Source organism: Marmota marmota, unplaced genomic scaffold (genome assembly GCF_001458135.2).
Source record: "Marmota marmota marmota unplaced genomic scaffold, marMar, whole genome shotgun sequence".
Taxonomy (NCBI): domain Eukaryota; kingdom Metazoa; phylum Chordata; class Mammalia; order Rodentia; family Sciuridae; genus Marmota; species Marmota marmota.
The window spans coordinates 23,425,749-23,449,809 of NW_026000142.1; the positions used below are offsets into that span (position 1 = coordinate 23,425,749).

General features: G+C 35.5%; 2 protein-coding genes across 4 annotated transcripts in view; one reads left to right on the forward strand and one right to left on the reverse strand.

Annotated features, from left to right (window-relative positions):
* Cog5 (component of oligomeric golgi complex 5) overlaps nucleotides 1–16,192 on the forward strand; it is a 360,858-nt gene extending 344,666 nt beyond the window's left edge. Inside the window, exon 23 of the mRNA XM_048786107.1 lies at nucleotides 15,937–16,192. Within this exon, the coding sequence (XP_048642064.1) occupies nucleotides 15,937–15,940 (4 nt within the window). The 3' untranslated portion in view covers nucleotides 15,941–16,192. The remainder of the gene's footprint in view (nucleotides 1–15,936) is intronic.
* The window catches only part of Hbp1 (HMG-box transcription factor 1), a 29,865-nt gene extending 7,803 nt beyond the window's left edge, over nucleotides 1–22,062 (reverse strand). The window contains exons 1-9 of one of the 3 annotated variants that reach the window (XM_015488341.2): nucleotides 21,725–21,762; nucleotides 15,183–15,289; nucleotides 11,548–11,731; nucleotides 9,198–9,426; nucleotides 6,613–6,754; nucleotides 6,043–6,154; nucleotides 5,846–5,958; nucleotides 3,151–3,307; nucleotides 2,208–2,352 (exon numbers count right to left, since the gene is read on the reverse strand). In XM_015488341.2, the coding sequence (XP_015343827.1) occupies nucleotides 2,208–2,352; nucleotides 3,151–3,307; nucleotides 5,846–5,958; nucleotides 6,043–6,154; nucleotides 6,613–6,754; nucleotides 9,198–9,426; nucleotides 11,548–11,716 (1,067 nt within the window). In that variant the 5' untranslated portion in view covers nucleotides 11,717–11,731; nucleotides 15,183–15,289; nucleotides 21,725–21,762. Of the gene's footprint in view, nucleotides 1–2,207; nucleotides 2,353–3,150; nucleotides 3,308–5,845; nucleotides 5,959–6,042; nucleotides 6,155–6,612; nucleotides 6,755–9,197; nucleotides 9,427–11,547; nucleotides 11,732–15,182; nucleotides 15,290–21,566; nucleotides 21,588–21,724 lie in introns of those variants that run through there. The other 2 variants (XM_015488340.2, XM_015488342.2) reach the window with 2 other exon arrangements.
* Between the last annotated feature and the right edge of the window lie 1,999 nt (nucleotides 22,063–24,061).

Sequence of the window (24,061 nt, forward strand, 5' to 3'; positions counted from 1 at the left end):
TTTTATAGGCCTGACAACTATCCTTTCAAAAATCTGCTTACTGGGTGGGCCTTTGACTGCCACCTAGAACTTGAATTTTAAGAGAATTCTCATCATTTCTACAAATAATAAGAGTACTTTACTATGCTTAAATTGTGTACAAATAATACTCTGAACACCAGATTTCCTTTTGAAAGTTTGGAATCTGGGTACATGCCAAACAGAGACAGCCTATGTGACCAGCCCAATATTCTGGGTCCTGAGTGGCCAATAAACTTCCCTGGCAGAAAACATAAATAATGTCATAATTCACTGCTAGGGGAACAAAGAGTTCCCTGAATGACTCCACTGGGAGAAGTTCCCTGGAAGGCTAGCTTCATCCAGACTTTACCCCGTGTTTTTTCCCTTTCTTTATTTTGTATTGTACTCTTTTGTCTTAATAAATCATACTCATAAGCACAAGTATATGCTAAGTCTTGTGAGATCTAATCTGACCAGCAAATCATTGAACATGGGGATGGTTTGGGAAACCTGACATGATTATATAATGTGTACCATATATAATATATAAAGCTTATATAATAAAACGTAATTACATTTATGTTATCAGATACGTTTCTAAAGAACAGGATTCTATAAAAATGAATTATACTGTGTATGTTTCTAAGACTAATTTTTTATTTAACATTATTTTAAAAATAGATCCATGTTTTAAAACGCGTAGCTAAGGTTCGTTCATTTTTCCACAGATAGAAAGAATTCCACTCTAAGATTGTATCACAATTTATATGGTAAAATCCAATTAATTGTTATTAATATTGTTTACACATTTTTGCTGTGAGCAATACAGCTATGAACTTCTTTATGTATCTCCTTTCACAAGTCTACAAAAATTTATTTCTCTAGGGTATATATTATAGGAATAGAACTGCTGATATTCACTATTACAATATAAAGTCAAACTATCTCCCCAAACTTTTCTATCTGGTTACATTCTTACCAAAATATAGGAATAATTACTGATATACACACTAAAACATATGTAATCCTTAAAATTTGTCTCATTTTCTACACTTTTTCAAAGAAGAGTATATTTAGATCCAATTACTGAGCAAATGGCCTATGTCAAGCCCTATGCTAATTGCTTTTTAAATAATAGCCTCAATTTTCCTTATAATAAATGTAATAACCTTATATTAAATAGAATAAAATGAAATCTATATGCTAAGAAACTTTTGAGAATTCTCTACTTTGGGCCCATACCTACCTATGGATTTTATAACTATCATAATGAAAGAATAATTCTTAAAATCCCTAATATCTACATATATGCTTTCTTTGGATAACTTGTGGGAATAGATGATCAACTATCCCATTTCGCCCAGGACTGAGGAGTTTTCAGGAATGGTGGGCTTTTAGTGCTAAAACCAAAGTCCCATATAATGGGGAGAGTTGATCAGCCTTTCTGAGTTTTAGGATTTGTGGGGTTTTGTCCTATTCTGCCACTTACTAGCAAGATGATCTTAGGAAGAACAGTGTCCCTCTCTTAAGTCTTTCCCAATGTCAATTTTTATTTGGTGTCAGTTTTATTATTTGTTAAGCCATGTAACTAATGATCTTGGTCAAAATGAATATTAAACCAAGATGTAGTTAAGAATCACACCCCCTAAAAAAAGAGGAAAAAAAAAAGGACACGGTTGTGGTCTGGTTCGAAACAACTACTTTTCTTGTTTTTGATTCTGGGACTGAACCCAGGGCCTTGTGTACTCAGTATCCCGGTGCTTTTAAAATTTTGAGATATGGTCTTGCAAAGTTACCAAGGCAGGCCTCCACTTGCAATCTTCCTGCCTCAGAGTGGCTGGTATTTCAGAAGTGTGCCAATGCACCCAGCTGCAGTTTTTTGATCTATTTTTTTCAATATACCTATGAAAGTTGATCTGTTAACTAGTTCATCACATAACATGTGATATTCTTCCTAATCTAATCCTAAACATCTTATAAACTCACTTTCCTATATGAGCACTTTATACAAAATTCATTAGCTTATATTTTTAATTGCCTGATTTTTTTTTTTGTTTAATAGTGTGTGTTTATATACTTTTCTCTACGTCATTCTTTCAATTTTGAAATCATTAAGGTTTTAATTTCCTAAATGTTTGATGTAGCAATTGCTAGGGATATTAAGGATAAACTTTACTAGAAAACAAAGGAAAAAAATCCAATATTACCTTTTAAATGTATCAAAAACACCTGAATCATCAAAATTAATGGCATCAGGGTGTCCAGGAGGTAGACATACATCGCCAATATGAATTTCACAACATGGAATGCCATGCTGTACCACAGTCAAGCTTGGATAAAATGATGACCAACCTAAAGTTAAACAAGAGTTGCATAAAGAATGAGAATTGACAGAAAGAACCTAAAGTATGTTATAAGATATATTTCTATATCTTAAAAATAAATTTACTATTTAAAATCACAAAAGATATCATCGCAATAAAGAAAATACTAGGTATTTCCTTTCAGCAATGTAAAAGCCCTCGATACTAATTTAATTCAGCATTTTACTTATATAAAGATCTCTACCAATTAGCCCTTCTATTCAGTCTATAAGACTGTAAATGATAAACGGTGATGAGACCATGAAATAGTCCATGAATTATTAAAGTATGCTTAACGTGGTGTAATTGTAATAAGGCTCTTAAGAGTGACTCAGGTTTATAGCATATTTGTAGCTCTAAACCAAAATTGTGGTTATCGAATACTCCATTCTCCAAACTATACTAAAATTGTTATTTTTAAGCTTCATGAATCTGAAATTTCCGATATTCACAGAAAGTAAGAGTTCTGCCCAATTATTGCTAAGATACTTAAGCACTATTAAGTACTATTAGAAGAATTTCCTATAGTAGTTTAGTTTGGAATAAATTTTCTCTTCAATTTGTTTTTTTAATCATCAAAGCCATAAGATAATATTAAGAAGCATTCTTTTAAAAGTTACTACACATTTGGGCTAGGGTTGGGGCTCAGTGGTAGAGCACTTGCCTAGCATGTGTGAAGCACTGAGTTCGATTCTCAGCACCACATATAAATAAATGAAAAAAATAAAGGTACATCAATATCTTAAAAAAAAAAAAAAAGTTACTACAAATTCAAATGAAGCCCTACCTTTATTTTTAACATAGAAAGGGTGGTCCAGTTTACACTCTACAGTAAGTAAGCCATCTTCTACTGTACCAGGATCAAAAGTCAACTTCAGTACAGACTCACCAAATGATACACTTTCTTCATGTGATAACAACTTTAGACCATCAGAACCATAACCCTGAAAACATATGCATAGAGTGAATGAATTGGAAATGCTCAACACACAGTGATGTTTCCATTATGTGTAAGACTTCGTGGAAAAGGTAAAAAGAGCTTTTGAGCAGTGAAGAAAGACACATATGTAAGTGAGTAAAACATAGAAGGTAGCATGGAATAAGCATTTTTAACTCAAGTATAAATAATGCTGGTGGAGTTTAATAAAGGAAGATATTGATTCCAAGAGAGAATAGAAAAAGGTTCTAATTCTACTAGAACTAAGATTTAAAAGATGATGGGCTGCTAATGTGGCTCAAGTGGTAGCGCACTCGCCTGGCATGCGTGCGGCCCGGGTTCAATCCTCAGCACCACATACAAAGATGTTGTGTCCACCGAAAACTAAAAAATAAATATTAAAATTCTCTCTCTCTTTCAAAAAAAAAAAAAGATGAATGAAATTTAGGTAAAAGGGCATGCCTTGCACCAGGAACAGTTGCATTTAGCAACTTCTTTGAGGAGTGCTAAGTATTTGCTAAAAATACAGTGAAGTCCAGAATTGGGGCAAATGTGACTGAAAGGAGAGGTCAATTAGCAGAGGGATCTTAAAGACAGTCAAGTGCTTAAACTTTCCATTTAGAAGGTACTGAGAAGTCAATGGAAGTATTTTATTAATATGACTGTGTGTGTGTGTGTGTGTGTGTGTGTATTTATTTTAGTTATACGTGGACACAATATCTTTATTTTTTAAAATTTATTTTTAGGTGGTACTGAGGATTGAACCCAGTACCTCACATGTGCATGGCAAGCACTCTGCCACTGAGCCACAACCCCAGCCAAAGACTGTAAATTTTAAGATGATAATGACTATAAAATACAAAGGATATGATCATATTCAATAATTTGAGGATACAATGAGAGATACACATGACAGTCCTGAACTGTCAAGTGCACTGGTAGCAGAAACAGACTAAATTTCAATTTAATGAATATTTGTTGAGCATTTAGTACACTCCAGGTGGTGGGCCCTGAAAATACAAACATTAACAAGACACAGAAAATTCACAGAAAAATAAATACACTGATAGCTAGATTATAGTACCCAATCACTATTACAACAGGGCATGAACAAAGTAATGAACTGACAGAGAATGACTATTGAAAATCTTTATGGAAAGAGAATCAACTGAGTACAAAGGGAGAACAGGGAATAGTAAAAGACAATTTCATGATTTTGAATATGATCTTCAAGAAGATAATAACTTTTTTTTAAAAAGGAGGAAAGTAAGCCAGAAAGGTGAAGAACAAGGTATGTTATGGTCATACTAAGCTGAGTTTGAAGAACTAAATGCTATTCATGTAGAGATGCTGTTCATGCAGAAATGTCTTAACATGCAGTTGGAAATGTATAGCTATAGGTTTGGGACATATTTGTAAATAATCAAACTATAAAATCTTCTCTTACTAGAGCTACATGATACTTTAAAAGTAGTCCAATTCCATTTTACAGATCAGAAAGCCAAGGCCCAGAGGGATTAACCATATGCTTATGTTCAGTCACAAAGTTTCCAGAAGAGCTAGAGAGAAGACCCAGGTTCCCTGATGCCAAGTCCACAGTGTTTTCCACTGCATGTATGGAGGTGCTGCTGACATATAATCAACAAACAGTGGTGAAGAGGAACAGAGCCTTGTATTAGGTACACTTGCCACTATAGGTAGACAGGCAGTAGTCAAAAAAGTCTGAGAACTATGGCAGTGTTATGCTACTTAAATCACAGGAAAACAATGTCAGGAATTAACCTGGTGTGTCAACTGTTGCAGAATAAGCAAGTTTCCACTCCTAGAAATTAAAATAAAACCAGTAAACTCTGAGACAATTTTAGTAGGGTAGTAGAAACCACAGTCAGAATACTATGTACTTTATTAGAAGGAAGAGTAACAGCAAAATTGGGACAACAAAGGCAGCCAAGTTGAGACTATTTTTCTACTAGTTTTCTAAGTTGAATGGTTGAGACTACTCAACAGCAAAAGAAAACAGAATCAAAAAGGAAATTTTAAACAAGCACATTTCATATCCCTATTTTCTTTGCCTACAGTGAAGACAGAAAAATTTAAAGATTTCAAAGTAAAAGGAGTCAACAGATATTTACCCTAATGTTGATCACTACTGCTTTTGCTTTCAATTTAGAAAATGATAGTATTTTATGGACTCATTTAAAAAGTAACAAAATAATCAATTGTTAATTACCTATAGAGGGATTAACCACTTTATAGACTATCTAAGACAAGGCTTTGATTAGTTTATTTATTATTTATTTTTAATGCCAGGTTAAAATGACAAAGTATAAAATGTAAAATATTCAAAGTATAAAAAAGTGCTAAGATATATACTCTTTCTCCTATTTTGAGAAAGTATAATTAATTTAGGTAAGTCTAAAGTCATCACTACTGTCCATCAAGCTAGCAACAATGCGTGGTCATAAAACTTCTACCTAAAATACAAGATGCCATTGAAACATAAATATTTGAAAGATCAAAAATTTGTAAACAATTTTAAATCAACCTTGTGAGTGCCCATTTGGAGTTCCTCCTCATTATCACAGCCTTCAGCTCTAGCAAAATCTTCAACATCTTGCCATTCCTTATTGCTTCCCTTATGAAAGCACAGTCGTGTGCCTAAAGTTTAATTAGAAAACAAATATTAGACATGTGATTAGTGAGCAGCACAAGTAAGCTGCAAAAACTGACACATTTCTTTACCTTTCAAAAAACAGTGCCAAACAGTTGAAGGCCAGGAATTGCACCATCCCAAATCATCATCATCTGACAGGGAGGACATACAGAAGATGCCAGATTCTGACTCACTATTTGCCTATGGAGAAAAATATTATAAACTTGTTTATTTTTGTTTTTCTAATATATCTTTTTTTTTTTTTTTTTTCTTGCTTACTGGGGATTGAATCCCAGGGCCTTATTATGCAAGGCAAGCATTCTAACAACTGAGCTATATCCCCATTCCTCTAATATATCTTTTTAGTACCCATTTTCCTCCCAAGCTTCCAAATAACTTCATCATTCTAAACTAAGGGGGAAAAACACTTTCAAAAACTGAAGTTTCTGTACCTTTTGGTTTAATGTGCATTCCCATATGTAACACACTTTCCTATCCATAGAGCTGCATATAAAATCCAATCCATATCACTAATAGAACAATTTGAAACAATATTTCCCATCTATACAGTCTTCAAAAGAATTTCTTAAATGTTTTGTTAATGTATTTCAACTGTTTGAATAAATTTAATAAAAGTTTAACCTCATGAATAGACTCACCCTTTCATGTCTTACTGGTGTTTCCTCCTTCCAGTGGTGGTGAGGGAAGGCTGGCTCACTCTTTGAAGAAGAGGACACTGGTGGAGGTCGTGCATAGGAATGTAAACTTTTGCTTGTTGCTATGATGTGTACAGGAGATGATCTAAAACAAAGCAGCAAGTTTTACTATAAACCATAGGTTCTTAAAGTAGATCCTTCTTTTTGATGAAAAGAACATCACATTCTAAGTGCTAACATCAATAAATGTTAGCTATGCTAACATCAATAAAGAGCAAGATGTTATTTATAAAAATGTTATTGCTTCTTACCCAAACCCACTTCACATAGCAGATTTAACAATTTTTATTTATTTATTTTTTGCAGTGCTAGGGATTGAACCCAAGACCTCACACACTCTAGGGAAGCACTCTATTACTGAGCTATAACCCCAGGCCTTAACAGTAAATTTTAAATTACCACTGTTTCATTTATTTATCCCATTCATTTTTATCTCAATACAAATAAATGTGTGTATTTTTATTCATAAATGATAATACCCCATTGCAGCTTCCCATTCATTTCCTTTTACTTTCATGTACTCAATAAATCTCCATATGTTTACAGCATCTTAAGCTTAACATGAGCAACACTCAACTGCTTATCTAGCAACCATTTTATCATTGGGCAGACACTACAAACTGCCTTAAGCAAAAATGCTTAGACTTATCATAGCAGAAAGCAGTCCACTTGCCATTCCTTGCAACTGGACACTACATTATATTTTTTAATATAAACCTGTTGAAAAGCAACTACACATTATAAGGTCTAGTTATTTCTCTCCTAGGACCACCTTTAAAAAACCTGACCCCTTCTCATCAAGTCTCTTTACCAGGCAGTTTTCCCTTTAAAGAAGCTTCCAAGAATATACTTTCACAAACAGACCCAATTTTAATGAGTGTGACAGTAAGAAACAAACCTACAAGAAATTAGAGTCATATGTAAACACTGAGAAGTTTGAAAAGAAGTAGAGCAGAAATGCCAAATAAGAATGTAGTCCTTGGGGCTGAGGTTGTATCTCAGTGGTGGCGTGCTTGTCTAGCACCTGTGAGGCACTGGTTTAGATCCTCGGTACCACATATAAATAAATTAAATAATGGTATTGTGTCCACCTATAACTAAAAATTATTTTAAAAAATGCAGTCCTTAAAAGAAATTTTATTAGCCCCTCAATTTTCATTTTACCCCCATTAACATTATTATTTCTATCTATGTAAAAATGCTCTTTTAAAGAGAAACTAGGAAACTACATTTTGTTTTCATGTTTATATCACTCCTGAAATTAAAAAGCCCCTAAAGTTTCCATGCATTTTATCATACTCTCCAATCACTTTTAGACTGCAAGAAACATGCTAACATCTGCCCACCTTCTTTATTACACATTTAGATATGCATGAAGTATTAGAGAATGGCCAAATGGCTTTAAATTCCTTTTGTTCATCCTTGACTTCATGAATAATGGATTTTTTCAGTTCTTCTATTTAACAATTTAAAACAGAAATTGTGATATTCTAAAAAAGGTATGGGGACAGTACTGGGGTTGTAGCTGAGTGGTAGAGCACTTGTTTAGAATGTTTAAGGCCCTGGGTTCAATCCCTAGCACCATCAAAAATGGAATAATAAAATATAATGTATGGAGCCTAAATATTCTATCAGTATACTCTATCATTTTTTACTAACAGTAATGTAAATCTGGGCATTTCTCTATTATAAACTGCCTAATTTCACCCACGTTTTTTTAGAGATAAATAATGAAATGTTATCCACTTAGGTCTCCTGAGGAATGATAGTGGGAAGCTTTCATAATTTCACAGCACAGCAACTCATTTTCTTCAACACTGGTCTAGATATATGAAACAGTAATTTTATCAAGAGAAGTCCATTTTTTTAATATTAAAAAGATTTGGGAGGGGGTTTCTGGGGATTGAACCCAGGAGCACTATACTACTGAACTACAACCCCAGCCCTTTTTATGTTTTTATTTTGAAACAGGGTCTCACTCAGTTGCTTAGGGCCTCATTAAGTTGCTGAAGCTGGCCTCAAACTTGTAATCTTCTTCCCTCAGCCACCCAAGTTACTGGGATTACAGGCATGCAATCAGCAAAAGGACAGGTAAGACTACATAGATTGAAAAAAATAAACCTAGACCAAAAGGAGCCAAATTCAAAGTTTATAAATACTTACAATACAATGCTCATTCTAACTATGGTTCTTCAGACAAATTAATTTCTATCTTTGAGCATGAAATGTATAGTAATAGTATTTCTCAGTCTAATATATTTTTGATAACTTTTTGATGACATTTACCAATTTTTTAAAACTTTTTTCATAGAACCTTGATCCAGTTCTTAAACATATGAAATCATGACATTGAGTGAACTAAGTCTTTGATCATTATGAAACAAAGAGCTTATTTCTAATGACTTTATTTTAGTTTATGTTAAACATCCACAAAATAGTTAATTTAAAATTTTAATTTAAAATATTCTTATAACATAGCTTTTTAGAATTATAGAAGTTTTAAATGAAAATACAATAAATGCTCCTACCTGTTGTAAAATGAGCACTGCATAAGTGGACTTTGTGGACTCGTGGCAATATTTGCTAATTCTGTTAGCCAATCCACCTCATTTTCACCGTAAGTATTTTCCGATATGTCTGAGGTATTCTGGTTCCAAGATGGTCTTGGATATTCTTGATGAGAAACATCTGAATTTAGCTGGTATATGGCAGATTGGGTAGAATCACTTTGAACAGCCTGAAGTTCAGGAAGATCATCTGCAAATACGCACATTCAATATTTCAAAAAACAAATTAATAATACAATGAATAATATTAATATTTCAGCTAAAAGTCATCAAATTTAGCAAGTTCATTTTATGAGAAGAAAACCATAAATTCAAAATTAAACAATGTATTTTCTTGAACAAATTATTTTTTAAAAATGACATTTTGTTATTTAAGGGTTAATAGTCTGATCAAGAAGTAAACCCAACAAATGTGATGTGAAAATGGTTCATCACCTAAACCATGTAATTACCACAAGTGTTTTCACACTAACAACAGGGCTCACTCTGTGTTTTCTGCTCTTCCTCCCATTTTTTTTTGTACCTTACCTGGAAGTAATCTATACACAAAGACTTTTTTTTAACATTAAAAAGTTACTGAGGAAAAACACATCGTGTGTGTGTATATATATGTAGTTATTACTTACATACTGATTGACTTGCAATACAGATAACTGCAACATTGAAAACAACGATTTCCAAAGATGAGAATGTAGATGGTATTTATTTTTCAGTGTTGCTTACACAAATTTGTGTTAAAGCTTTAAAATGTGGCTGAGGATTGAAACCAGGGCATCACACATGCTACATAGGCAAGTGCTCTACTACTGAGTTACATCCCTAGCCCCAAAAGTATTTCTTTTCATTAAGAAATTCTGAACTCAGTAATACTTTCTGGCTATTTTTTTTCTATAAATATATTCCCCAAAAGTATATCATGATAAACTTTATACTCTCCAAAAGAAAAAAATAGCACTACTACCCAAATAACACTACAAAGAACAATGAGTTTGGAAAAGAAAAAAAAAAAGAATTCAAGAAGGAAAAAAAAAAGGAGACAGAAAAAGAAAGATCATCTGACAGGCCTTAAAAAAAAAAAAAAAAACAGCCTTCTCTAGGAAACACATATAAACTGAAAACTATATAATCTATTGGGTCTCTCAAACATAAGAAAACTCTTCAAGTTGTCTAAAATGTCATCCGAAAAAGTAGGTACAGTTCCTATTCAAGCAAATATTTTAGAATATCTTACAAAACTCAAATTGCTTAATTAAAATTAGTAATTCAGTGTATCAATACTTAAAACTGACTAGAAGTTACACCGTTTCATGAAACAGCCAAGGAGTTCTAAAAATCATATCAATTTAAGATAATTTCACCTCCAAATTCTCACACTGGTGTAGCTACTTCCCTCCCCTCATTGCCAACACCCTTTGACCATCATTTCTTTATTATAAAGGGTTCCTTTCTGTCTTTCAAGTACACGAAATTAACTACTTTCTGAAGTCATGGATGGAAGGGGCTAAATTTTTGACTCCCTGAGCCTGATTTCCTCCTGAAACCTAAAACAAGATAGTGTTCCTTGTACAACAGGAACTATTACTCAATGATATTCAGGTTCTGAAAATCCTTGGCATTCAAACAGGTCCCAAGACCTTAAAGATCTCCAAATTCCCAAACATTACTATAGTATATAATCTCTTCCTTTTATTTCAGCATTTGTAAAATAAGGACAGTCCTCCTCTTCAGAGTTGTTAATGAACATTAAAGGCAACTACATATTAAATGGAGACAAAGCCGAATTGAAAAGCTGGGCTGCAAGCCAAGGGCACTCATTTTCTCCTGAACACCAGCCTCAAAGCAATACAATTCAAATCACCCCTCAACAAATCTACACAATTCTAGAGGTCACATATTTCCAGAGTAACTCAGCAAGAATGATCACTTTAAGGTACAAGGGTCCACAGTCATTTCCCTATTATACCAACAAATCAGCCCTGAAAAGCTCACTGGGAGGATGTTTCAAAATTGACATCTTTAAAAAAAAAAAATTAAATAGACTATTTCTAAGGTATTTAGTAGTCTAATCTTTATACACAAAACAAAGCATTCAGTTTAATAACTTACATGAGTCTATGATAACTATAAATAGCTCAAAGTCACTTAGATTTTTAAGTAATATTTTAAAAGCAAGAATCAGAGAATGTTGTGTATTCCTAATACACAAAAATAAACTTTTTTAGCCAGTGAAGGTTAAGCAGAGAAGCTGACTAAATGTGAAAATTAATTTGAATCTTAGTAAGATTCCTAGATAATTTTAAATTTTGTTTACCAAGCTCCATGTGCTCATCACAGGAGTTATAGCCAGGTGAAGATGGCAAATTCTCATTACACTGTAGCAACTCCAATGAGTCATTCATTCCTGAAGCTCTCTTGTCCATCACCAGCAGGAGTTTCTGTACTGCATTAGGCATCTGATTTGTCTTCACTTCCCACACCATGTTACGGTGCTCCGACTTAAAAATAATAAAAAGGAAAAAATTATCAAGTTATGTGATTTGATTATCACTAAGTGTAAGATCAAAGACACATCACTATGTTACATTTTTAACTTAAATCACATATTGCCATTTATACCTTCCTCAATTCCTCTGGACCATGACAAATCCCTGTCTTGGCCTACAGCTGTGTATTCTGTACTAAATTACACCTAATTACTAAAGGATTAACATCTTGAATTAAGATTTAGTTTTAAACAATAGCTATTATACATATTTATTTCTTCAAGCTTGTAACTCTTTCAGATGCAAATATTAAGACTAATGAAACTTTTTTTTCCATATGTATCTTCAAATTCAAAAGAAAATTAAACCCTCCTCAGTTAAAGTTAAAAAATAAAAACTGGAGGACTATTCTGATTTTTTTCTTTTTTTTTAAAGACTATTCCATTCTATTTATCAACTGTGTTCAATATTTTGTTTCCTCATATTCTGAAAGTGAACAACTTTAACACACTTAAATTATAATCTCTAAATAATATTTAAAATTTTCTTTAAATGGCCATGCTACACGTATCATATTTTTAAAGAGAATCTGGGATCTAGCCATAATAAAAAGATACCTTTGATTCAGAATAGGCTGGGAGGAATAGATGAATTCTAGATAGGGCAGAGGGGTGGGAGGGAAAGGGAGGGGGCACAGAATTAGCAAGGATGGTGGAATGTGATAGACATCATTATCCAAAGTACATGTATAGACACAAATTGGTGTCAACATACTTTATATACAACCAGAGAGATGAAAAATTGTGTGGTATGTGTGTAATAAGAATTACAATGCATTCTGCTGTCATTTTTTAAAAATCAATTAAAAAAATGACCCTTATCCTCAGATTATAGAGTACTATTATACTATGGTTTTTGTTTGTTTTCCTTTCATACTACAGATTCTTTTTTTAATTAATTATTTATTATTTATAGTCATACATGACAGAATGAATTGACATATAATACATATATGGAATGTACATACATCAATCATATTGTCAATTCTATTCTGCTGCCCTTCCTATCCTCCTTACTCCTCCCCTCCTCTCCCCCATCCTTTCTTTCTATCCAATCTAATGTGACACTTTTTTTTTCTTTTTCTCATTACAACATCATATATGTATTCTGTATAATAATGAGGTTCTCCTTCCATCTTCCGGGCAACTCCCCTTCTCCTTCTTTTTCCCTCCCACCTCTCTTCCCTATTTAGTGGTAGTCTTCTTCTCGTGCTCTTCTTCCCTATCCCATTTTGAGTCACCCCCCTTATATCAGAGAAGACATTCGGCATTTGTTTTTTAGGGATTGGCTAACTTAGCATAATCTGCTCTAATGCCATCCATTTGCCTGCAAATGCCATGATCTTGTTATTTTTTAGTGCTGAGTAATATTCCATTGTGTAAAAATGCCACATTTTTTTTAACCCATTCATCTATTGAAGGGCATCTAGGTTGGTTCCACATTCTAGCTATTGTGAATTGTGCTGCTATAAACATTGATGTGGCTGTGTCCCTGTAGTATGCTCTTTTCAGGTCTTTTGGGTATAGTCCAAGAAGGGGAATAGCTGGGTCAAATGGTGGTTCCATTCCCAGCTTTCCAAGGAATCTTCATACTGCTTTCCAAATTGGCTGCACCAATTTGCAGTCCCACCAGCAATATATGAGTGTACCTTCCCCCGCCCCATCCTCGCCAGCACTTATTGTTGTTTGACTTCATAATGGCTGCCATTCTTATTGGAGTGAGATGGTATCTTAGAGTTTTAATTTGCATTTCTCTGACTGCTAGAGATGGCGAGCATTTTTTCATGCATTTGTTGATTGACTGTATATCCTCTTCTGAGAAGTTTCTGTTCAAGTCCTTGGCCCATTTGTTGATTGGGTTATTTGCTTTTTTGTTGTTTAACTTTTTGAGTTCTTTGTATACTCTAGAGATTAGAGCTCTATCTGATGTTTGAGGGGTAAAATTTTGTTCCCAGGATGTAGGCTCCCTATTCACCTCACATATTATTTCTCTTGCTGTCATACTACAGATTCTTATAGTGGTAAATACAACAGTATTTGAAATGGATAACAGTAAACAACCAGAAAGCTATTCAGTTTCAGCTGCTTCTTTCCTGGGAAATATGACAAGTCATCCAACACATCTCAATATCAATCGTGTATTATGCCATTACTTCAAGCAAATAACAGTCTATCTAAAAGATGTTTAAGGCATTTAAAAGGATAATATATAGGCATAAAAAATAAAATTCATTTTTCCTAAATACAAAAGGTTAATACAACGTACTGATTAATTAGTCTTAATGTACAGTTATAGCAAACCTGCTGAGGTACAGGTAATTTCCTACAAAATGGATGGTTAAAAGAAACGGGATTTTTCAAGTTTCAAATAATATTTCTGAGTCTCTACCTAATCTTTAAATTTAAAAAAATTAAGTGAATTAAGTTTAACCAGTGATTCTCAATTCAACTCTTGTGGCATAAAGAATCATGTATGCTTTAAACAAATGATACCCAAGCCCAATCCCCAGAGGAAATGATTTGTTCTGAGGTCCAACACTGTGCACTGGTTTTCATTTGTTTGCTTTCAAAGGAATTCCAAGCATAGTGTGTTAACAACTACTGGGCTAAAAATAATTGCTAATTTTTTTTTCATTAAGAAAAATGTCCATTTATTTAATACATATTATGTATATGGCATATTAATTGTAACGTTAGATCTCAATGGTAATAAATGAAGACTCTCAAGGAATCTATACATTCATGAAAAAATCCAAGCAAATGACCCCCTTTCTGCAGAGCAGGGTGGTTTCCCAGTGAGAAAAAAACTACATTAGTAAGCTCAAACAGCTGGTCAGTACTGGGTAAGACAAGAAATATGCAGAATCTAGCATCACCAGAAAGTGGGATGGCCTTATGTGTTATATGGTCATAGATACTAAGCTTATAGGTTATTATGTGGAAAGGTAGACTAAGATGTGAATCTCTGATCTTAGTTTAGGAAAAATGAATTTTCTTTTTTCCTTCTTTTTTACCCCTAAGACAAGAGTAAGGACTCTGAAATCAGGCTGAGTTTATGTACCAGATTTTCCACTTACTAGCTACGTTCCCCTTAATTTATTTAAGATCTTCGTGCCTTTTTGTAAAAAAACATTACTATACATTATTATAAAACTCAGTAAGAAGGTAAAATGCTAAGAAACACCCAACACAAAGCAAAGTAATGTGGCTAGTATTGTCATCAATTATGAGACAATGGGGAATCACTAAAGATTTCTGGATAGGGTTTTGACATGATCAGTACTACACTTGAAACACTCTTTTTGGAATCTATGCAAAATCATACTAAAACACTACATGAATATGTAGAAACATATTCATATATTTAAAGGTAGGGTGCAGTTAAGAAAAAGAAATACACTCACATTCTTAATTTCTATGTAAGCCACCTGCCTCCAGCTTCTTTTGCAAGAATTCTCATAAAAGAAAAGGTAATTGGTAGTATCAATGCAGATTCCTTATTTGGTAACTCCTAAGACAAGAGAGGAACTAGTCATTCTGTGCGAGTTCTTTTAGCAACTAATATTAACAGTTGAGATAGCACATAGATAAATCTTTGCATAGAAATCTATTCAACATCTTAAACATACAGGACATAATTAAACCCATCTTGACTAAAAAACCTTCTGAACAACTGTACCATGCTTTATATATATAGATTTGAGCTGTGTAAGTCAACTCCAAATGAAATCTTACAGTTTAAAATTTTCCTATTTTTTTAACCTTTGTTATGAAATTCAGAGGCTGTACTACATCTCTCTCTCCCTCTCTTCAGTTATCCTTTGTGTATAAACAGTACTGTTCCTGGGGTTCACAAAATAGATGCAATCTGTCTTGTCTTCCCCCCTCCCTCTCCAGAACTCTTCCCAGCTAGATTTTTTTTTCTTCCCTAAAAGCAGGTCATCCAATCATCATTTACAGTACACTAACATCTCCTTGTAACTTTATCATTTCTTTAACACCTTGTCTTAGTTATCTACCACCATCCCAACACTCTTTGAATGAAGTTGGAAAAAAAGCATGACTTTAATTTCAAAACACAGCTACCTATAAATAACAAAAGGGATAAAATACTTATTGAACTTAAGTTCTATGTATTTGCACCTCTCCCTACTCAAGGTAATCAAAATCTGGTCATCAGCTGAAGTTTTGCTACTACACACCTACTATACCCCAAAAGAAGGCCTGGGCTTAAAGACAGAAGACTTGAATTTCACTCTTGCTGGCTGTGGACCTGGGGCAGGTAACTTAACCTTAGCCTCACAGTACCTCTACTTATCTCACAAGGGTATTAGAGAATTAAATAAAATACATGAAAACAAAATATAGGGGCTGGGGATGTGGCTCAAGCGGTAGCACGCTCGCCTGGCATGTGTGCGGCCCGGGTTCGATCCTCAGCACCACGTACAAACAATGATGCTGTGTCTGCCAATAACTAAAAAATAAATATTAAAAAATTCTCTCTCGAAAAAAAAAAAAAAAAAAAAGATAATCTACCTCCAAATTAGGACCTTGTACTATTTAAGTGTTTTGTTTGTTTTTACATTCTTGGTAGTATTGGGGCAAAACCCAGAGCTTCATGCATGCTAGGCAAGCACTCTACCACTAAGCTATATCCCCAGTCCTCAAACAGTTTTTGTTACATAAAAGTGTTGTAAGTAGAAATTTGACCATTTGCTGCTGGATATGAATATCTATTGTAGGTGTCATACATGAACTCAAGTGTGCATGGGGCCCCCTAGGATTCATTAACTGAATATATGTAGAGGCTTATTTTATTTTATTTTATTTTTTGTAGTTGTAGATAAACAATACCTTTATTTTGTTTGTTTATTTTTTTATGTGGTGCTAAGGATCAAACTCAGTGCCTCACATGTGCTAGGCAAGCACTCTGCCACTAAGCTATAGCCCTAGCCCGTAGGTTTTTTTATTTCAGGTGAAAACAAATACATCTAACCATCTTTTTATGTAAATGTATATGGATATAGGTAATAATTTTTAAACCTTGGAAATTATACTCTCAAAGAAAATAATGGTCATATGGAACTTTATTCTATATCTGGTAGATAGTTGCACCTCATTTACTGATTTTTTTTTTCATCATCAGACTTTTTGAAAGATAAACCAATCCTTAAAGCCCAGTACTCAATCCAGGACTCTTCTTTCTATCTCACTGACCTTGTCCATTCTGAGTTCTCCAAAAACCATTAAATCTTGAAAGTTGTGCTTTCCTCTTTTTCTAGAATTCTATAATTGTTTCTGTTGAGCCAGCCAGAAGGGAACTGCGATCAATTCGATGTAACAATCCCTGAATAGCAGAATCTCCTTTAACAGTTGTGAACATTCTCATACAGACATATAAGACTTTTGTTTTCATGGTAGCAGAGATTGACCCCAGAGTCTTGCACATGCTAACAAATGCTCCACCACCAACCTACCTTCTCAGCCCTACAAATGTGGAAAACATCTATGCCAATTATACAATCAGCAATGGCAGTCACAAAAACTTGATAATAGTTGACAGACACTAGTGGGCCAATTCCCAGCATTCCAGCCTCTGAAGGGAGGTAGAGGACCTCCAACTAGATTGAGGCCCCATTGTCCTCAGTGGTAAAACAGTTCAATACTTCATTCTAAGGTTGATTATCCTTTTTTTATTACCCAGTCCCCTGAGTTCCTGTTTTCTGAGATCTCTTCTCAAAATAAATTTTCTGGGATCACTTCCCAAAATACAATGCCTGCACCCAAGTGTCATGTTCTGCTTTTGGGGACAACTGAAATTCTGGGACAAGAGTTATACACGAAACAAGTAGACCAGCATAAATTTGTGATTCATAGGATCACTAAACCAAAGGAAAATCCCTCACCTGACCACTTGTAAGGCTTCCCTTTCAAATGTATATTCTCTGAGAATTCATAAGAACTCAGTTGTCTTCTTATTCGCCTGTACACCCTGTCCCTTTTCTTTGGCAAAGAACTAGAGCCTNCAAATGTAAGTTGTCTCACTTTTCTCTGTCAAACTATTTTTCCCTGACAAACTATTCTGGGGAAAGAAAACAAGGACTCTGACTTGGGAAAAGAATATGGAAAGAGTTCTTATTCAAAAATACTCGCCACCATACATTACACCAACTAGACATTCATTTTGAAAAACAGTTGCTCTTTCAATTATCTCCTGGTAGAGCTAACCCTATTGTTTATTTATGATTTTGTATTCTGCTTTGGGATTAAAAGATTCAACAGAACTTGCCTTGTATTTTACTTAACTCTGCATGTGTCATTTCTTCACAAGATCAGTGATTTTTAAAGGAAAGAATAAAATTCTCCTATAGTTGCTGTGTTTTGAAAGGTCACGTTCAATATTTCAAATTTTACTGGATAGGGGCTGGGAGGCCCTATTGTTTTTGGTGTGAAAACTTTCAGAAGCAAATATCCACAAAGTCTTACAAAGGAGAGGAAGACTACAAACAGCTAAGTCAATGAGTGAAAACGGGAAACAGGGGTTTACAAATGCCTACCTACCTATAGAACATTTCCACATAAGTATTTATGAATTATACTTTTAAAAAATTTATTTAAAATTCAAAACAGCTCTGTAAACAATATATTATTATGGAGGGAAAAAACAGGACTCTGACCATTGAATGGGACCATTTGCTTTTTGGAGAACCAAGGGAAAAAAGACAAAAGATATAGATCAACATAGGTTAGACTCCTGCTTCTGAAGTGCCTGTTCTTTCTGAATCCTTACTTTTCCATGATTATGCTATGATCTTCTATATGTTCTCCTCTAATCCTAAAGACTTTCATACCAATTCTAGACTATTTGCTCAAATTATTTTGAAAGAGTGGGTGAAGAGAAGGTAATGTGCAATTACTATACATCTCTGACAGGAGGAATTAAGGTATTTAGAATGTATTACAAGATAAAACATGACACAGCAGACAAACTTACATAAACTATTCCAAATGCAACTTTCTAAACAAAAGCAGTTGGGTGGCCTTAATACAATTCCTTAATATTTCCACTGAAACTTCACTTCTTTTACAGAACTATTTCTACAACTCTTGTCTGCCACTGTGTAAAAACAATAAAATCCCACAAATAGCAGGGTTGTTTCCTATACTACCCTAGAATAACACTTAACACCTTTATGGCCCTGAACATTTTAATTTCTATGTCTGAATTTTATTTGTAAAAGAACTAGTCCCTATCTAGACATCAAATTTTAGGTAGAAAAGATACTACATTCCACATCCTTGACTTGGCTATACATTGCTCAATCACATCTATACAAGTTATCAGTAGTTTTCACATCTATACAAGTTATCAGTGGTTTTCATGTTTATTCAACATGAAATGTTAATATTGATGAATGTACACAGAACTCATAATACCATTAAGCAGTTACAGGACTCTATAAAAAACTTGAAATCTAAAAATTCATATTATATAAACCTGTTTTCCTATATTTGTTATCCTATATATTTTCACATTACTAATAACTTGAGAAAAGCTTTTCTAAGCTACTGTCAATAACTTTTAATAATTCAATTAATCAATATTAGAATTATTTTTCTAATTTCAGAAGAAAATACTATTAAATTATGACTGGAAGCACAAAATAAAGGCATATCAAAATATGAAGGAATACTAATTGTCAGGCAATTAATAAACAAGAAAAAATATGCCCATCTTCCTGAGTTTTGTAATGGGTGTCAGTTTAAAATTTTTTGTAATTTCTTGTCATTTATTTTCCCATTTGAATAGTCCTTTTTTTAGTTAAAACACAAAAAATATTTGGTCTTGTCTCATTGACATGGTAGTAACTTCTTTTTGATAAGGTATGCCTGATATTTTCATTTCAAACAGATATAAAAGAAACCATCTTGCAATTCACTGCAGAAGAACCTTCAGGGCACAGCAGTTTATTCATTCATGAAGTACATGTCATATGCCTTCTTTTAGAGGGCACTTGGATAGGGAGGAGAGTCCAAAGAAGTTAAAATACAGTGAAGACAATTGGATGCTATCATGTTTGAATTCTGAAAAGTTCAAACCTTGACGCTGGTGAGTGAATGCATTCGGAAAATTTGGGTAAAAGTACCCTTTTAACTAATTTATGCAGGACCTGGAGAAACTAACAATGGGGAATGCTTTTCAAGTAGAAAGAAAAAAGCAATTTGATTCATAAAATTAAGATGAAAAAAATTTCCTTCTATAAACTGGCTGTAGCTCAGTGGCAGGGCACTTTCCTAGCATGTGTGAGGCACTGGGTTCTGGTTCCATACAAATTTTATATTTATATATATATACACATACATACATATATAAATTAAATAAATGATTAAAGAGCATTTTGCCTTATAATGGTTAAATTATACCTTCCTCAAAAGTATAAAGTAGCTCAAAAACTTGAGCGGCTTTAATTCTTTTGAAAGTACTCAAATTTCTTTGAAACTTTATCAAATATTGCCAACCCATCAAGAACTTAGTTTAATAGAAGAAACCAAACAGATCGTCCTAACACTCTTCTTAGCAAATAAACAATGGGGAAAAAAAAAGACCAAAACATAAGTAGTTTGTGTTAAAATTATTATTAGCTTTCAAAAGGCAATTTTAATTTCAAAACCACTGTGTTGAGTCATCGTTACTGTTATTTATTAGAAAATAAATACAAAGAACTTCGCCAGAATTGTTGGTAGGACTCCATAGCTTCTCAATAGGTAAAACTTCCTTTTTAAAAAGCCCCCTTCCGTTCTAGCGTCAGCGGCATCCTGAGTCAATAAACTTTGTGTACTGTCAGTACTTCTTTTGAAATGGACTCTAGCTGAAAACTCCCTACGAAAGACATCCAGAGAACTTAGAGCACACAGCGGAGAGTAAAATCCCCTAGACAGCAAGCAGCGTTTAAAGCTACAAAAACCCTGCTGCTGACTCCGCCAGGATTCTTTCTTGTTTTGTTTTAATCTGCCTGCGGCAGCAGCATAAATTAAAAGGCGGAGTCTGGAATCGCCTGCCAAGCCTCCTCTCTGGGTCACAAGGAGCAGCGCCTCCCAGTTCATGCCAAGTCCACCCCCACCCTCTTTCGCCATTCATAGCGTTCCCCTCCCATCCCCCCATCATGTGATCGCAGCCTGGACGCCAAGCTTGTTTTTCCCCTCCGCTCAGCCCCACCGCGCAGGCGCCTCGGAGCCCATTCATTCGAACTGCGTAACAATGAGCCCCGGGGCCCAGCGGCTACCCTAGCTTCCCACCTCCGCCTGAACCCCTCTTGGCCCAGAACAAGACCGCACTTCACTAGGGTCCTCCACCCCGGTTCTGCCCCTCACTTGTGGCTAGCCTCCGACCCTCTGCCAACAAGAAGGGAGTTGAAATCAAACTTTTCCGGAGCAACTCAGGTGCCGCGCCGACCCCTTACCCCGCCCAGGCCGGCCCGTTCTCTGCGCCGGGCCCGACCACCCACCGCGAACGCGGCCCAGACCGCGGTTTTCGCCCAGCCTCTTCCTACCCTCCGCCCCGAGACCCCAAACGCCGACACCGCGAAGCCCAGGTGAGCTCGCAGAAAACGCCGGTCCGATAGACTCGCCGCGCGCGGGCAGTAGTCTGACAGTTAATTGCCCCCACCCTAGGGGCAGCCCTGGAAAAAGAGGAACCCGGACCCGAGGTCGCCTAGCCGCCCAATCCCCTCGGGCTCCTGCCCCTCCCTTCCCCACCCCCACCCCTTCGGAACAGAAAGACAACAAACCCGCCGCAGAGTGCGGGCAGCCTAGTCGCGGGCAGCTGTGGCGGCGACACCCCCACCAGAAGCTCGTGTACTCCCTCTCAGGCTGACGACGCCTTCTCCGGCGCGCGTTACTGCTCCCGTCGCGGCTCTTACTCCTCAACCGAAACTTTCCTACTTACCAAACCCGTCGCCATTACCAAGTCTTTCAAGCTTCGTCTTCCCCCTCCCCTCAACCCCCTGGGGGTTGAGCCTTCGTGCAGCTCTTTCGCCCTCTTATTGGTCTACAAAACTGCCATTCTCTCTTTCCACTTTCCCATTGGGTGATACCGTGGTCCGTCTCGGAGGGCGGGCATGTATTGACTTTTGTGTTGTGTTTACTGGAGGAGGTGGCCTGTCAATCACTGGAGTAAGCGCTTCGGATTGGACTATTGCCGAGACTCTGGGGACCTGGGCCAAACTTTGCCCCCGACATGGATTGTGGGTTCGTAGTTTCAGCCTCATTTGTTAGCTGAGAAAACTGAAGGCGGGGGGAACCGGTTGGACTACACATCCCAGAAGTCTGTGCACAGCCCAGTCTTGATAGTAAACAAGAGTCATAGGGACACGTGTATCAGCTCGTTTGTTTTGGTGTCTGAGACAAAAGGGAGGGGGCGGAGGAAGGGAGTGTTTTAAATCTTGGGCCTCTTTTCCTCTGGGCCTCCTCCTCTAGCACTCGGAGAAACTCCAGCCTTTCGCAGCACCCAGTCCAGGCCATAAGCAGCCAGAGTTGTTCGCTGCTCACAGTTTGGCAAGAGGCCAAGGTATTGTTTTAGTGCGAGGGGAAGGAGATGACTGCACAAGCGGAAGCAGGGCAGGTTCGCGAAGGACGTGGTCCCCTGGCACCAAGGGGATGATGAAGGTGATGCTGGACTGCATCGCAGTAGGAAGAACTAAATCCCTTTATTCCGAGGAGAGAAACTTGAGAAGATTCGTCAACTCTGTTCAATTCATCTAGGATTTGTTGAGGGTCAAATAAGTGCCAGGGACTCTGAGGCTGGGGATAGACAATGAAAGAGAAGTTCAGTCTACGGAATATACAAAGCTGTCGAGAGGGGTGAACGATTACATTGAAATTGAGGCAAATCGTTGTTTTCATATTGACCTGCTTGCTTGTTGTTTAAGGCCATACAGAGGAGTATGGAGTATGAGTTAAATTGATTTGAATTGTGAATTATTATCTGTAAGTTTCTCTGCTAAGTTTCTGTTAACCATTTTTCCCCTCCCAGAGACTTCCAATTGATGAAAAAAAGAAAGCTGTCTTTTCACTGGGTTTCCACTAGGAGTTCCCCTTAAGTTCTAATTCTCTGACGCACCAGAGGAGGATGGCTTCTCTGCTTTATAATTACCTTTACTTTAAAAGAGGCTCTTCATCACAGTTAGGTGCATCTAGTCTATAATTGGTATTTTTACTATTCACATTACAAAGGCATTATTAAGCTTTTTTTTCTTTGAACCTTTAGTATTTAATAATTTAAGCTATGCTTTAGGTGTTATTTAGATCAGTGGACTGTCTAGTTAAAAATTAAGTTGAGGAAAACACATTAGTAAGAAGTCTGTAAAAGCAAACTTTTGAAATTACCCTAAAATTATAGCTAATTGTTTCTTTAAAATTAAGTACATTACTTGAATTTTTAAATCAACTTGAAATCCACATAACAATCCAAACAAATCCAAACTAGCTGGTCACCATGGTACACACGTGTAAATCCCAGCTACTCAGGAGGCTGAGGCAAGAGGATCGCAAGTTAGAGGTCAGCCTGGGCCATTTAATCAGATCCTATCTCAAAGTAATTTTTAAAAATGGGCTGGCAATATAACTCAGAGGTAGCATTCCTGACAAAAACAAAGAAATCCAAAATAACCTTTATATGTTGAAACAAGTTTTAAATTCCTTTAGGAGTCCCCATTTAAATTCTTGAAAGTATTTATAAAATGTCTTCCCTACCATGTGATTTACTTTCTATGTTCTCAAATAGTAATCAAACATTTTTCTTAAAATAATTCAGAAGAGAAACAATAAAATGTTTATTTGTCCCCTAAGAAAAGAAGAACAGGATTTGAATTTACCTCTTTCAGAGGTAAATCTTATCAATAGAGAAACCCAAAGAAAAGAATGACCATTTTTGCTGAATGCTATATATGCTGGTTGTAGCTTCTCTTTTTTGTTTGTTTGTTTGTTTTAACAATAAAGTCGTCTTACTCCATAATTTTAAAAAATATAAATTTCAACATTTAATTTAGTGACAAAAAGAAAACCCCTGGAGTTCAGCTAATCATTTTAAATTAAGACCTGGGGTATTTATGCCTAGCTCACTTCTCCCAGTAAACTAAAAAAATATTTTCTCTGTAAAAATGAGATCTCAAAAACTTAAGCCACTGTTTTATCCCTCCTGAGCACACACTATGAGATCTGCTTTCAGCTGTTACTTTAAAAAGTTAAAATATTTGAAAATTTTTACCAAAGCCTTAATTAGTGG